Genomic DNA, 17,068 nt, shown 5'->3' on the forward strand with positions numbered 1-17,068 from the left:
TTAATAGTTAATGCTCAGAGAATATTCAGTACATCTTCTCACTGAGGATAATGAAGCCTCAATCTTTGATCAAACAAAACCACACTTTGCAGAACAATTAAATCCTGAATTATCCTGAATTTCATTCTCTGGTGTATGTGCTAAATATGCGAGCACTAATATATGTGTGTTGAACTCTGTTTCTGAAGTTCTGTTCCATTGAAGTTCAAAAGTTCACACCTGAAATATTGAATAGAGGTTGATAATTGGTAATTGGTTTATTATCATCACATGCACTGAGATACAGTGAAAAGCTTTTGTTTGTGTGCTATCCAGACAGATCGTTTCATATATAAGTACATCGAGGTAGTACAAAAGGAAAACAATAACAGAATGCAGAATATATTGTTGCAGTTACAAAGGAAGTGCAGTGTAGGTTACATTTTTACCCCAGTCTTTCTCTTCACCCGACATCTCCCCCATACATAAACCAACTAAGTGAGCAAAGAGCAGAAAAGTGGCCAATATCAGTGCTCCTTAGACCAACTACTTCCATGTAATGAGGTAAGAGTGAGTGAGGAGTTGATTAGTACATAGTGCAAACCAATCTGTCTGCAACCCAGACCATTACTCTGCTTAATCTGCGAATATTTCGATGCCATGGAGAAGACACAGAGGCCTATAAATGGCAGTGTACAGCTGCACGCATGCCGTGTGGTTAGTGGGCTTCAGACACACCTTTTCTGCATCAGAAAACACAGTCATCTGGGACCAAGGCTAGGTAAGGAGGAAGAGGTGATCAGTGATCGGAGGCCTATTAGATGGAGATGATCAATGGTCAGAGGGTCAGAGCTGAGTGAGGGAAGGAGATTAGGCCTCATTAGGGGCATCGAAGGATCAGGCATTTGGGGGAGGGGGGGTAGAGGATTAGGAGGGTGAGCATTCAGGGAGAGTGGGACATTGGAGGACAGAGGGTGAGAGCGATCAGGTAAGTTGGGGTTTGAGTCCTGGATTGATCAGGGTTCAGTAGGTGGACGGGTCAGTCCAGTGCCATGGGGGAGGGATCCCAGAGGACACAAGGTAAGGGTGGGGCTTATCTTCGTGGGGTTCCAGTCTACAGTGATGCAATGGACAGCAATGTTCATTCCCCCAGACAACAGGATCAGATTCCAGGACAGGACAGAGATGACATCACCTGATACACACTTGAAGTTGAAATTACATCAGGCAGACAACCGTGACCCACACTGGGAAACAGTGAAATTCCAGAAAGACCCAAAATGACCAGAAAATGGGCATCATCCTAGTTCGCTGCATTTCCAGTTACACAACGCCGAAAGAAACACTCAGTGAGAGTATTCCCACTTGTGAAGAATTGTAAAGTTTGACGCCATCAATGCAAGAATCAAAGTGGGATTCAGAAAGTGGTTGAGGTGAATTAGTATTGATGTACTAAAGTGGAGAGTTGCTCAACACATGATGGGGAATGGAAGACAAGTTTACACATTTTAGCATGGGTGGAGGAAATTCAAATGAAATATAAACACCCATAAATGGCACATTTACAAGTTCAAGTTTGTTGTCATGGGTATACATGCCCAGGGTATAAATGCCATGAAAATTAGCTTTTTGCAGCAGCAGTACAGTACATGACAAACATGCAAATATAAATTAATGTAAACTTAAATTAATGTAAATTATACATACAGTAACTTACACAACAAAATAAATATTACATTAGTGCAAGTTGAGGGGGAGAGAAAAGAAATATAGTCCGAGTGAGTGTTAGGGTTTTTCAGGTCGGTTCAAGAACCTGACGGCAGTGGGGAAAAAGCTGTTGTTGAACCTTGAGGTGTGGGTCTCCTGTACCTCCTGCCTGATGGCAGCAACGAGAAGAGGGCATGGCCCAGATGGTGGGGGTCCCTGATGAGGGATGTCGCCTTCCTGAGACATCACCTCTTGTAGGTGTCCTCAATGTTGGGGAGAGCTGTACCTGTGATGGAACTGGCTGAGTTCACCACTCTCTGTAGCCTCTTGCGTTCCTATTGTAGGTGGAAAGAATTCACATGGAGTCCGGGTTTACCTTCAGAACAAACTTTCTCTTTATTACAAGCTGACGTCAACAGGGGAGTCGCACGTCCTGGAATGAATGTTCCCCAATCCAAAGTTTTCATTGTTCGTATATTATTTCTTATTTACTTTTCCCCCCAATATCCCTACCCCCCATGTGCTGTGTATACATAGAGTTAAGTAAACCTTTTGCAGTGTCAAGCTTCAATGCTGATGTGCTATGTGAGCTGTGAGCTGTCCCACTTTTACCTTACATGTACAATGGCAGGCTTCCGTCCTGTTGTTAGGTGGTAACCAGGCATGACTTTAGCCTACAGTTTGTAGCTCAGGCTGGTTGAGCCCACTACAGACTTTCACTGCCTGGTTCCAACCCTGTACAGTTCCCCTTTAACTCTCTGCTACATGATCATCCCTCTTTATGTCTCTGCAACACTACAGAGCCAAGAATTCACTATTCCATCTGATGGGTTTGCTATCCCCTACTACACTGTGCATTGGAGTTTCCATTTCAGGATGTGATACAACCAGTCGGAATGCTTTCCACTGTACATCTGTGGAAGTTTGACAGAGTCTTCGATGACGTGCCAAATCTCCTTAAACTTCTAAGAAAGTAGAGACGTGTCACTCCTTCATGATTACCACTTTAAGAATTGAAGCACATGACTGATTCTAGAATGTTAGAACATTGTTAATGTGGGATGTGAGAAGCCTCCGTTTGACACACAATGGAGAAATACTACTTGGTGAGCCCTTTTATAAATGCCGAGCTATCTGGTATCCTTATGAGTGAATGGAGATAAGATGCTGAGACAGCTGGCACGGACTGGTTGAAATGGATGGACAGTTCTATACAGTCCAATGTAAGTAGTGGAGTATGAATCCTGTTCCTAGTGAGTCCATGGCCTAAACTAAGCCAACATTCAGCACGCACTGAGGTCTATATTGACTAAGGGAAAGTGAATATTGGAAGGTTGTTGGATTATCAGTCTGTGAAATTGGATTCTTACCGAGATTATTAGGACGTTTCATTCAAATATTGATTCATTTAAAATAGTATTCAGTGCTCAGGGTATGTGAAATATAAGAAGTGACATGAAATAAGTGTAGCCACAAGAGACTGCAGATGCTGGAATCTGGAGCAACACACAATCTGCTGGAGGAACTCAGTGGGTCAAGCAGCATCGGTGGGGGGGAAGAGATTGTCGATATTTTGGTTTAAAACCCAGCATTGGGACCTCGACGTTTCGGGTCGAAACCTGAAATGTCAACAATTCCTTCCCCTCCCATCCCACAGATGCTGCTTGACTCACTGAGTTTCTCCAGTGGGTTGCTTGTTGCACGAAATAAGTGTAGCTTGGTTGGGAGAAATCAGCAATTAGACCTCCCCATCACTCCAAACAACATACAGATCTGTTGTAGACTAACTGATTACTGTGACTAGCCAACATCTACATTATCTCATTACATTAAGCAATTAACAGAGTGTTCAAAGGCAACCCTTTTCCATTTTTATTTATTCGTTCACAGGATATTGGTATCATGGTCTGTTACCTAACCCTAATTGTCCTTGAGAAAGGTTCTCGTGAACTGCCTCCTTGAACCTCTTATGGCAGCTTTATACAATGAGTGGCCATTTCAAAGTGCTGTTCAGTAAAATTTAGACACATTTTTTCCCCCCGGGTAACCAGGTCATCTTTTAGAATGATCCAGTAGTTTCATGGTCATCATTACTGATACTGTTTTTTGCTTTCTAGGTATACTTTATTCATTAAATTCAAATTCCTTAGCACCCCTTGTGGGATTTGAATACAAATCACTTGATCATTAGCCTAAGCCTCTAGCTGGCAGTCAGATTCAAATGAAACTTCTGACTCATGTGTCCATGGGTGTGAGTGCCTGAGCTATGTGAGAGTAATGCAGAGATGTTTAATATGTTCATCATGGCAATGTTCTGATTTGAGTAATCCCACACTGGTTGCCTTTTCCTGTTCATAGCTTGGCACATGGAACCCCGACTCTGGATTGAATGGATCACTGACGGACAAAAAGCTGGAAAACAACATGCGGGGTGTGATGCTACGTGTTGTAACGCTACCAGTAAGGACATATTATAACTTCTCCACTTAATTTGCTTCAGAAAATGCTAATGGTTTACCGGCTGTGGATTTAGGTAGTTTTGCTTATGACCTTGTTGGCGAGGTCATCTCAGATGCTCCCACAGCTAATGTTTAATCAATTCAAGAGCTATCAGGGAAGTTGGGGCAATTAATCATCCAGGTTGTCAGCAGAAGTAAACATTTGCAAATGAGGCCTGATTTGTCATTGTAATGTCTTCACAAGTGCATTTAGATGCAGCTATCCAAAGAGGTAATGGTTTATTTTGCAAGCCATACACTTGTACTATTTATATCGAACCATAGAACAATACAGCACAATACAGGCCCTTCGGCCCACCATGTTGTGCCGACCTTCAAACCACTCCTAAAACTATCTAACCCCTTCCTCCCACATATCTCTCTTAAATTCCTCCATATGCTTATCTAACAATCTCTTGAACTTGACCAATGTATCAGCCTCCACCACCACCCCAGGCAGTGCATTCCATGCACCAACCACTCTCTGGGTGGAAAACCTCCCTCTGCCATCTCCCTTGAACATCCCCCCCATTACCTTAAAGGCATGCCCTCTTGTATTGAGCGTTGGTGCCCTGGAAAATAGGTATCTATTCCTCTTAATATTTTGTATACCTCTATCATGTCTCCTCTCATCCTCCTTCTCTCCAATGAGTAAAGCCCTTGCTCCTTTAGTCTCTCCTCATAATCCATACTCTCTAATCCAGGCAGCATCCTGGTAAATCTCCTCTGCACCCTTTCCAACACCTCCACATCCTTCCTATAATGAAGTGACCAGAACTGGACACAGTACTCTAAGTGTGGTCTAACCAGAGCTTTGTGAAGATGCATCATTACTTTGCAGCTCTTAAACTCGATCCCATGACCTATGAAAGCAAACATCCCATAAACTTTCTTAACTACCCTATCCACCTGTGTGGCAACTTACAGTGATCTGTGGATATGAACCCCCAGATCCCTCTGCTCCTTTACACTACCCAGAATCCTGCCATTTACCTTGCATTCCACCTTGGAGTTTGTCCTTCCAAAGTGTACCACTTCACACTTCTCCGGATTGAACTCCAGCTGCCACTTCTCAGCCCAGCTCTGCATCCTATCGATATCCCTCTGCAAGCTTCGACAGCCCTCCGCACTATCCACAACACCACCGATCTTTGTGTCATCTGCAAACTTGCTAGCCCACCCTTCCACCCCCTCATCTAAGTCATTAATAAATATCACAAAAAGTAGATGTCCCAGAACCGAACCTTCTGAGACACCACTAGTCACAGCTCTCCCATCTGAATACACTCTGACCAGTATCGCCACCCCTCCTCCTCTTCTGCCCCCCTCCCTATCCCTTCTAAAACACTGAAAACCAGGAATATTCAATATCTATTCCTGCCTTGATGTCAGCCATATGTTGAGTCTTTCCACTATTGGTGCAAACTAGATTTTCTAGACAGTCCATGACGTTGTTACATTGCTGCAAAGCAGTCACACCACATGACTTTCCTGTCCAATAGGATCACAAATAGTCCAGTACCCGGTTTAGGTGGTTTCCTGATATCCCGACAGCTTTTGGCAATGATCAACATGGTCTTTGAGATTTTGTCACAAATTTCAACCAAATATCTCTTGCTTCTGAAAACTTCTACAATTTTTTAAACCCCAGGTTCTGTAAGTTTAGCTTGCTAGGTAGGCTAAGAACAAAAACATAATTTTGCTTGGAACAGTTTCCTTATAATTTGTGTGAACATAGAACACTACAGCACAGTACAGGCCCCTTCGGCCCACAATGTTGTGCTGACATTTTATCCTGCTCTAAGATCTATCTAACCCTTCCCTCCCACATAGGCCTCTATCATTCATGTGTCTATCTAAGAGTCTCTTAAATGTCCCCTAATGTATCTGCTCCAACAACCTCTGCCGGCAGTGCATTCCACGCACCCACCACTCTCTGTGTAAAAAAATGTACCCCTGACATCCCCCTTATATCTTCCTCCAATCACCTTAAAATTATGCCCCCTCAAGTCAGCCATTGTCACCCTGGTAAAAAGTCCACTCGATCTATGCCTCTTATCATCTTGTACACCTCTATCAAGTTACCTCTCATCCTCCTTCTCTCCAAAGAGAAAAGCCCCAGCTCACTCAACCTATCATCATCAGATATGATCTCCAATCCAGGCAGCATCCTGGTAAATCTCTTCTGCACAAGTGTGACTTGTGATGTCTTCAGGATAGACTGAAAAATTTGCAAACCAAGGTGCACAAGAAAAACCTGCATTTCTATAGCACCTTCCACAATGTCAGGATGCTCCAGAGTGGCAATTGAACACTTTAGTAGGTCATTGCTATTATTTACGTAGGAAGCTCCCACAAACATTGACATAAAAAGAGTAAAATAATTCATTTTAAGGTGATGTCGATTGCAATTTAAATATTAGCCAGGACAATAGGTTCATTCTCCAGCTCTTCAAAATAGATCTTTTATGTCTCAGCTTGAGAGGACAGATAGGATCTCAGTTTAACGTCTCATCTGATAAACAACGTCATCAACAGTGCAGTGCCCACTTTGCACTGAGGTACAGTTCAGATTTTTGTGCTCAAGGCTCCAGAGTAGAAGTGTAAGTCCAGTCTACTAATGGAGAGGTGAAGCTGTCATTGGGCTGTTTTTGGCTGAATGGTGAGCAAATCAAGAAAGCCGTGCACTGAGCGATGACTGAAAAGTGTCACGGTGTGTTTACCCCGGTGTCAACCCAACTTGGCTGGGAATGCTCCCCATGCTTTTGAGTAGATTGGGTCAAATGGGTGGAAGACTGAAGGAAGTATCCACATCCAGGGCCTGCACTGATAGAAATATAGGTCATAGAACATAGAACAGTACAGCACAGGAACAGGCCCTTCGGCCCACGATATCTGTTCCTGAACATGATGACAAATTAAATGATTATAAATCTCATCTGCCTGCACGTGATCTATCTCCCTCCATTCTCTGCATATTCATGTACTTATCTAAAATTTCTTAAATGCCACAATCGTATCTGCCTCCTCCACCACCCCTGGCAGCCCGTTCCAGTCACCCACCACTCTCTGTGTAAAAGAAAAACTTGCCCCGCACACCTCCTTTAAACATCCCTCTCTCACTTTAAATACATGTCCTCCTGTACTTGACATTTCTACCCTGGGAATAAAATTCTGACTACCTTCCCTATCTATGACTCTCATAATTTTATAAACTTCTATCAAGTCATCTCTCAACCTCTGATGCTCCAGAGAAAACAACACAAGTTTGTCCAACCTCTCCTTAGAGAACATGCCCTCTCATCCAGGCAGCTTCCTGGTAAACCTCTATTGTACATCCTTCCTGTAATGGGTTGACCAGAACTGTACACAATACTCCAAGTGTGACCTTAACAAAAAAGATGTAAAACACGATGGTGCTGGAGGAACTCAGCAGGCCAGGCAGCATCCGTGGAAAAAGCAGGCGGTCAACATTTCAGGTCAGGACCCTTCTTCAGGACTGACGATAGGAAAAGGGGAAGCCCAATATACAGGAGAGAAAATCAGAGCAGTGATAGGTGGACAAGAGAGGGGAGGTGGGGTGGGCACAAGGTGGTGATAGGTAGATGCAGGTAAGAGATGGTGATGGGCAGGTGCGGGGGAGGAAGGGAGAGCAGATCCACCAGGGGATGGGTCAAAGGGAAGGAGAGAAAGGAAAAAAGGTAGAAAAAAAGAGGCTCGGAAAAGGAAGAAGAGAAGCATGGTGGGTGGTGTAGTTGTGGGGAAGGGGGGTGGGGATTACATTGACCACCTGCTTTTCTCTACGGATGCTGCCTGGCCTCATGAGTTCCTCCAGCATCATCGTGTTTTTCATCTAGATTCCAGCATCTGCAGTCCTTTGTTGCTCTGGTGGCTTCAGCAAAGTTTTCTACAGCTGCAATATCCTCTAAAATTTACAGAGCCACAGAGAGGAATACAATAACCTGTGGGGAAAATCAAAACAGTGACCCTGCAGTGGAGAATTCTAAAGACTTACAACTTTTTACACAAAAATACTTCTCCTCTTAGTCCTAAGTGACCCATCCCAGGTCTGAATCTGTCCTCACCTTGTCATCCCACCAATCCACGCATCCAGTACGTCATTCTTCACAACTTCCGCCAGCCGCAATGCGATCCTCCCACCAGCCACATCTTCCTCTCTCCACCCCTCTCGGCTTTCTGCAGGAATCACTCTCTCTCTGTGACTCCCTGATCTGCTAATGCCTCCTCACCCAGCCCCCTTCCCTCCCCAGGCAGTCTCACCTGCAACCGTAGGAGGTGTAACACCTGTTGCTACACCTCCTCCCTCACCACCAGCCAGTGCACGAAACAGCCCTTCCAGGTGAGGCAGTCATTCACACGCCTAACCCCCCCGGCTTGTTTACTGCATCCAGAGCTCCCGTTGTGGCCTCTTCGGTGAGACCGGACACAAACTGGGTGATGCTTCGCCAAGCACCTGCGCTCCGTCCGCTGACAATGTCTGGTTCTCCCAGTTGCTATTTTAATTCTCCTCCCCATTCCCACACCAACATATCTGTCCTCGGCCTCCTCCCACTGCCAAGATGAGGCTAACTGCAAACTGGAGGAACAGCATCTTGTATTCCACCTGGGTAGTCTATAACTTGACAGCGTGAACATTGCATTCTCCAACTTCTGGTAAACTGCTCCCCCTCTGTCCCCTTTTCTCTCTCCTCCTGATCCACCCCAGCCCCCATCACCCTGCCTCTTTCCCCTCCTCCATCAGCCCATCACCCACACCTCCCACTGGTTCCCCTCCCTCACTACTCCCATCTACCTTCCCCGCCTCCATCCCTTGATTCCATCATCTTCAGGCCTTTGTCACCTCCACCTATCACCTCCCAGCTTCTGGCACTATTTCCACTCTCCCCTCCCCTACCTGCCCATCACCTCTCCTCACCTGGATCCACCAGTCACCTGCCAGCTCTTGCTCCATCCCTTCCTTCCACCTTTTTGCACTGGGTATCTCCCCTCTATCTTTCAGTCTAGAGGAAGGGTCTCAACTCAAAACATCGACTGTCCATTTCCCTCCACAGACGCTGCCTGACCCGCTGTTCCTCCAGCATCTTGTGTATTGCTCCAGATCCCAGCATCTGCAGTCTCTTGTATCTCTTGAGACTGTATGCTCTGCGTCTACACTAACTAGTCGCTCTGCATCTAACCTTTCAATCCCTCCATGAAACAACTCTCATCCTCCTAAATACTAATGAGTTATAAACCAATCTTTCTTCTGGCTGCTGTGTGGCCCTATTTTTTTATTACTAGGGTTATGTTCCCTTCATTCCTGGTTCAGATACATCTGATATCATCAGATGTATCTCTGTTAATATCAAAGTACCAACAGAGACACATCTTAAGCAGGGAAATGTCACTGTATTCAGCATTACTAGACAAACTGCACCACCTTACTAAGTAACATAATCATCTTCAGCAACATGTACATGCACCTTCCGTCAGCTCTTTGAACTGTGGTTTTTGAAATCTGCTCTGAATTATCCCCACATTGCTTTGAGATGAAATTGTCTGTTGATCTAACTTTGGAAGTTGGAGGAGAGAATTTTCTTCCCAAAGCTTCTTTCCAGCTCTTTTTTCCCCTTAAGTTGCTTCATAAAACCTCCCTCTTTGACCAAACTTCTGAACATCACTTCGAATATACCCTTTTTATGACTTGGTCCTAAATCTCTCCTAAAATTTTTGTGAAACAATTTACCACAGTGTTTCTTTATGAAAGGTAGTATATAAATTTAAGTTATTATTGCTGTTGTTGATAGGAGTATTTTGCATTTAAGTACTGTGTGCCAAGACTTTATAATTTTATTTCAATATATCTACCGTCCATCATTAAAATTGCGCAGGATTAAGATTTATTATCTATTCAACCGTCCTCCCTATATTGGAAGTGTCAATGCATTCAGACTGCTGTCTGTATGTGGGTGAAATAGGACTCCTGTCCATCAAGAGAAAAAAATGATCCACTGAAAACTTCATGTCACAAAAATCTCCAGTGCATTACGACTCTCAGTCCATCATTGAAAGTGCTGGTACAGTAAGACTTCCATTAGTCATGTCTAAATTGGAAACATGTTTTTTGTGTTGATTGTTATTCTTTTAATAGTGAGTTAATCAGCACTTAAGAGGTACCACATTGGTTGTAAAGTACCTTGAGATGTTCTGGAGTTGTGAAACGTGAGTCTTTCTTTTGGTTATTACATCACTGGGCCATGAGCATTCGCTTTTGATTTGTTTCCCTGGCATCTACTTTGACCTTTGGCAGACATGTTGATGAACCATCTGTTGCAGCCATGAGAAAGCATGCTGATGCTCCATCTTCAGATACATTTAATTGTAGCATAACAAATTTACAAGGACAGTTTGTATTATAAATGCAGGCATGGCAATTTAAAATGGAAATTGTTGGTCTATGATTTTTTTTTGAGATAGTGTGCAGAGAGATGAGGATTTTCCTTGTTAGGAATCCTTCCATCCCACTTTCGATCCTTCTCTTTCACTGACTGTAGACATGTTGCTGAATCTAGACACACACACAGATTGATTACAACCTTGTCAGTATTTGTTTATTTAGAGTTCTCTTGCAGCTGATCACTTGCAAAATGCCACATTGTGCAAAAGGCACTGACTGTGCACTCTCAATGCATCACCAATTCAGAGGGTTGGTAAGTCTGGGTTAGAGTATGACAGTCCATACTTCCTTTGAACAGGGAAGGAGGAGCAAATGACTTTTCACTGTAATCCTGTGAGTTGTAGTGTATAACAATAATTCAATCCTTCAAGTAGATGGGGAACATATTACAGGGATGTGTGAACACATAACCCCTAATTTCCCACAGCAGAAATTTTCCTGACAATCCTTCATGTATATGAATGAGAGTTTCTATAAACATTATGTTCAACTTGACCCTGTAATAGGCCCATTCCTCTCCTTTTTCAGGAGGAACCTTTTGTTATGGTATCCGAAAACATTCTTGGAAGAACGAAGAAATATTATGGATTCTCTATCGATGTCCTGGATGCTTTGTCAAGTTACCTGGGCTTCAAGTATGAAATTTACGTGGCTCCTGATCACAAGTTTGGCAGCCAGCAACCTGACGGAAACTGGAATGGGCTGATTGGAGAACTCGCCTTCAAGGTTTGTGTCCTGGGTTAGTTCTGTAGGTACCACCCTGCACCCAGCTGTACATTTGTTTCATTGTGACTTTCAATAACAATGAAAGAAACTAACCTTGCAGTAAGTCAGTACAGCAAGCTGGGTTAGCACACTGGCCTTTTACATTTGAACACAGGCCTTGATAATTATTATGGTAATACAGTGATTAAGTCATTGGACTAGTATTCAGAGGGCTGAACCAGTGATCTGAAGATATAAGTTCAAATCTCATCAATGCAAGTATTTGGAATGATAAAAGTTCAAAACATTAAAAGTGGCAATGAAACGAAAGGATTTTTGCAAAATTCCATCGAGTTGATTAACACCCGACAGGGAAGGAAGTCTCTCATCCGTACCGAGTCTGGGCTAGGGGTGACTCCAGATCCACCAATGTTGGGTGACTCAAAAGTAAAAGTCGAGTTTATCGCTACATGCACAAGTACATGTGAGCACAGGTGCAATTCAAAATTTACTTGCAGCAGCATCACGGGCACATAGCATCATATAAGCAGCATCAGAAGGAAAACATAAACATAAATTATGCACATTTTTTTACAAGAAAGAACACAAATAGAACAAAACAAACAAAGCCCATTTTAGTGCAAAATGGTCAAAGTGGTCATAGTGCTGCAAAACTGAGGTACTGATTAGGGTTGTGCAGGTTGGTACAAGAACCAAAGGAAGAAGTGGCCGTTCTTGAACCTGGTGGTGTGGGACTTCAGACTTCTGTACCTCCTGCCCAATGGTAGCTGTGAGAAGATGACATGGTCCAGATGGTGGGGATCTTTGATGATGGATGTTGCCTTCTTGAGGCAGCGTCTCCTTTAGGTACTCCTGATGGTGGGGAGGGATGTGCCTGTGATGTGCTGGGCTGAGTCCACGGCTCTCTGCAGCTTCTTATGTTCCTGCACATTTGAACTGCTACACCAGACAATAATGCAACTAGTCAGGATACTTTCAATAGTACACCTGCTATTGGTATTGGTTTATTATTGTCACTTGTACCGAGGTACAGTGAAAAACTTGTCTTGCATACCGATCGTACAGGACAATTCATTGCAGTTACATTGAGTTAGTACAGGTAAAAACATTAAGTACGGAGTAAAGTGTCACAGCTAGAGAGGAAGTGCAGTGCAGGTAGACAATAAGGTGCCAGGGCACAACAAGGTAGATTGTGAGGTCAGAGTCCATCTCATCGTATAAGGGAACTGTTCAATAGTCTGTAGTCTGTAGAAGTTCATGGAAAATCAGGCATGGACAATGCAGGTTGGTCTAGCCAGCAATGTCCCTATCCTCTGAACAATGTAACAATACCCAACTCCACCCCACCACAGTTCCTCTGCACCTGAGACCCTCATCCATGGCATTGTTACCTCCAGACTAGACCTTTCCAATGTGTTCTTGGCCAGTCTCCCTCATTCTACACTCTGTAAATTTGAGGGCATCTAAGTCTCTACTCTTCCCATCCTAACTTGCACCATCTCCTGTTCACCCATCACCCTTGTGCTTGCTCTCCTATGTTGATTGCAACTGAGCAATTCTTTATATGTATTAACATTTTCATGCAGCAACACACAAAGCACTGGAGGAACAATGAGTCAGGAAGCATCTATGGAGGGAAACGGACAGTCGGTGTTGCAGGTCGAGACCTTTCATCTGGACTGGAAAGAAAATGGGGAAATAGCCAGTATAAAGAGGTGGAAGGAAGGGGTGGAGCAAGAGCTGACAGGTGATAGGTGGATCCAGGTGAGGGAGGTGATAGGCAGATGAGGGCTGGAATGATGTCAGAAGCTGAGAGGTGATAGACGGAAGTGACGATGGGCTGAAGATGATGGAATCTGACAGGAAAGCACGGAATAAAGGGAAAGGAGGTGGGGAGGGGAACAGGTGGGAGGAGTGTGTGTGTGATGGGCAGATGGTGGGGGAGGGGAAAGACAAGGGGTGATGGGGGCCAGGAGGACAGAGAAAAAAGAAAAATAGGGGAAAAGGGACAGAGGGAGAGCGGTTACTGGAAGTTAGAGAGCTCGATGTTCATGCCGCCGGTTTGGAGACTGCCCAGGCAGAATATGAGGTGTTGTTCCTCTAATTTTCAATTGGCTGTGACCTGGCTGTGGAAGGGACCGTGGACAGACATCTCGGTATGGGAACGGGAAGTGGAATTGATCCCGGCCGGTATGGCAGACAGAGCGAAGGTACTGGACTAAACGGTCCCCCAATCTGCAGTCCCAATCCAAAATTTCCACCTTTGTTTTTGAATCCCTCTCTGGTCTCGCCTGGTAATCTTCCCTGGCCTTATAGCCTTCCGAGATCTCTAATTCTGGCCTCATGCATTCTCCATTTTTAATCAATGCTCGAATGACAGCTGTGTATTCAGCTACCGATAAGATAAGATGTCTTTATTAGTCACACGTACATCGAAACACACAGTGAAATGCATCTTTTGCGTAGAGTGTTCTGGGAGCAACCCACAAGTGTCGCCACGCTTCCAGCGCCAACATAGCATGCCCACAACTTCCAAAATCCTAACCTCTGGAATCTCCCCCTTGAACCTTTCCATTTTCTTCACCTCCCTCTCCCTCTTTCTTTAAAACTGGCCTCTTTCACAAATTCCTTGGCCATTTGCTGCCTGGGATGCGGAGCATGCCTTATGAAAGCAGGTTGAGGGAACTCGGCTTTTTCTCCTTGGAGAGACGGAGGATGAGGGGGGACCTGATAGAGGTGTATAAGGTGATGAGAGGCATTGATCAGGTGGATAGTCAGAGGCTTTTCCCCAGGGCTGAAATGGTGGCCACAAGAGGACATAGGTTTAAGGTGCTGGGGAGTAGGTACAGAGGAGATGTCAGGGGTAAGTTTTTTACTCAGAGAGTGGTGAGTGCGTGGAATGGGCTGCCGGCAACAGTGGTGGAGGCGGATACGATAGGGTCTTTCAAGAGACTGTTAGATAGGTACAGGGAGCTGAGTAAAATAGAGGGCTATGGGTAAGCCTAGTAATGTCTGAGGTAGGGATATGTTTGGCATAGCTTTGTGGGCCAAAGGGCCTGAATTGTGCTGTAGGTTTTCTGTGTTCTATGTTCTATTTGCCTTCGTCTTTCTTTATGTAGCTCAGAGTCACGCTTTTGTTAGATTAAATACGCATCAAAACTATTTGACAATCAGGAAGCAATATACTTTTCATAGGCACATTGTTGTTATCAGAAATGGAAGACTCCTCCTCCATCATCATGCGGAAGGTATTTTAGGGATATATCCACAATATTGTAGTGGATTAGTTGAGTCTTATTGTAAATGTGCTTCCAGCAAGGAAACATACCAAGTGGAAGGAGGAATCGGGCTGTTCACACAATTAATTATCTTCACTTGGAAAGCAATGTACCAAGACCAACGCAATTAATTCACTGCCAGCCCAGTCGTCCAGCAGACCTTTCAACCATCCACAAAATGCCTCAAACCTTCACATTCACCTCTACGCCTGGTTTCTTCAGCCTGTTCCCACTGCTGTGGTCACTATCTCGTGAAATGTACCCTTGTTTATCAGATTCCCATGCCATCCCTGAACTAAACATGCTTGATCCGTTCAATGACTTCTGGAATATTGATTGGCTTTGCTGTAAAAGCAGGCTTGAAGAAGCTTCTTATGTTGTTGCTCGGGTTTCGACTGGGACAATTTAAATATTTTAATTTTTCATAGTTCTTTTTTTTCCAAAAAACCCTTTTTATTCTTTTGGATTCCTGAAGACAGCCATGAAATATGAATGAGGGAAAAGGCACAACTTGCTTCTGAACATACCAGATGATGTTATATATCTATATCTGGAAAACCTTTGATATCCTCATTAATCAGCAGGAAATCTGGCATCCTGTCTGGTATACACTGAAGAACTGACTTCAACCCAACCATCCCAGGGATTGAATACACAAGCCTAGGTTAACAATTCATTCCAGACAAGATCATTATCCCAGCTGAAAGAAGCTGGGGATAGAACTACCCTTTGCTGAATTATAAACGTAGTCGTGGGGTATGGTGGGTGCTGAATATCCATGGAAGCACTCATCCTCTTCTGGATGGCTTTTCCAATGTGTTCCTGGCCAGCAATCCTATGCTCTGTAAACTGGTTCACCTGAAACTCTGCCTCCCTTGTCCTAACTTGCATCGTCCCATTATTGTGTGCTTGCTGACCTATGTTGTCTCCAGTTAAGCAATGCCTCCATTTTAAAATTCGTCCATGGTCTTACCCCTTCATATCTCTGTACACTCCTCTAACCTGATTCTTCAATTCTGGCCTCTTGACCACTAGAACAGTACAGCACAGGAACAGGCCCTCTGGCCCATGATGTCTGTGCTGAACATGATGCCAATTTAAACTAATCCCATCTGCCTGCACGTGATCCATCTCCCTCCGTTCCCTGCATATTCATGTGCCTGTCTGAAAGCCTTTTGAACACCACTATCGCATCTGCTTCCACCACCTTCCAGCCCGTTCCAGACACCCACCACTCTCTGTGTAATAAACTTGCCCCGAACATCTCCCTTAAACTTTTCCCCTCTCACCTTAAATGCATGTCCTCTAGTCTTTGACATTTCTACCCTGGGAAAAAAGATTCTGGCTGTCTACCCTTTCTATAATTTCATAAACTTCTAACAAGTTTCCCCTCAGCCTCCGACACTCCAGAGAAAATCGAAATTTATCCATCTGAGTGAACCTCTTCTGAACCCTCTCCAAAGCATCCAGATTCTTCCTGTAATGGGGCAACCAGAACTGCACTCAATGAGAGAGACATAGAAACCCCGGAAAAAATAAATTCAGTCATTTGATTATCCAATAATAAAGACTTCCCACATAGTACCTTGTGCACCTTTACCGCTGTCACTTGGCCCACACCAACAGAGCAATATAAACTCTGTTGATGAATCCTCCCATTGTATTTAGTACAGTCAACTCATCCACCTACTCTCTCTGAGATTTTTTTTTGCTGTCTTACTCAAAGCTACCGTTTCTGTTCTGTCCCCACCTTCTACAATTGATGCTCGTCTGGATGGTGTGTGGATGCTTCCATTGCTCAAACGACCTCTTCTGTCAGATCCAATGCAGCACTTTAACTGCACTGTACCTGGCCCCATCAAGCTTGCTCTACAGCCCATGATTCTAACCCTGGGCTCACAAATAAAATGGCACATGCTGAGACGTGAATAGAATTAGACTTTAACACCATGTAATCTCGTTTCCATATCATGAATTCAACAGGGTTAATATGGAAACTGGTAGAATCAAAAGCTGTAGAAATTCAGCAGTTTTATTAGATTATGGCCATTGTGGAACAATGAAGGTATTACAGAGCAAGTGATGCAGAATCTTGGACAAGTAATCCTGCAGTTTACGAGTTCAAATCTCACCTTGGGAGTTCTCAATAATAAAAAAAAATGGAAATCAAAATATGATTTCAAAAAAGATTTCAATAAACCCAATAATCATACTTATGAGATTCTTTTGAAAACTTAATTGATTACTGGGGGGAAAACCTCACATAAATGACCCATATCCCTCCAAACCCCGCCCCTCCATGTACCTATCCAAGTGCTTCTTAAATGATACTGTTGTACCTGCCTGAACCACTTCCTCTGGCAGCTCGTTCCATATACTCACCACCCTCTGCATAGAAAAAATTGCCCCACAGGTGCCTTTTA

At 44.0% G+C, this 17,068-nt stretch overlaps 1 protein-coding gene across 4 annotated transcripts in view; it reads left to right on the top strand.

The window, feature by feature from the left end:
* The window catches only part of grid2 (glutamate receptor, ionotropic, delta 2), a 930,013-nt gene that overhangs the window by 759,733 nt on the left and 153,212 nt on the right, over positions 1-17,068 (top strand). For all 4 annotated transcript variants that reach the window (XM_052010062.1, XM_052010063.1, XM_052010064.1 and 1 more), the window contains 2 exons: positions 4,045-4,146; positions 11,170-11,367. In XM_052010062.1, coding sequence (XP_051866022.1) covers positions 4,045-4,146; positions 11,170-11,367 — 300 coding nt within the window. The remainder of the gene's footprint in view (positions 1-4,044; positions 4,147-11,169; positions 11,368-17,068) is intronic.

The sequence above is a fragment of the Pristis pectinata genome, chromosome 2 (assembly GCF_009764475.1).
Source record: "Pristis pectinata isolate sPriPec2 chromosome 2, sPriPec2.1.pri, whole genome shotgun sequence".
Lineage (NCBI taxonomy): Eukaryota > Metazoa > Chordata > Chondrichthyes > Rhinopristiformes > Pristidae > Pristis > Pristis pectinata.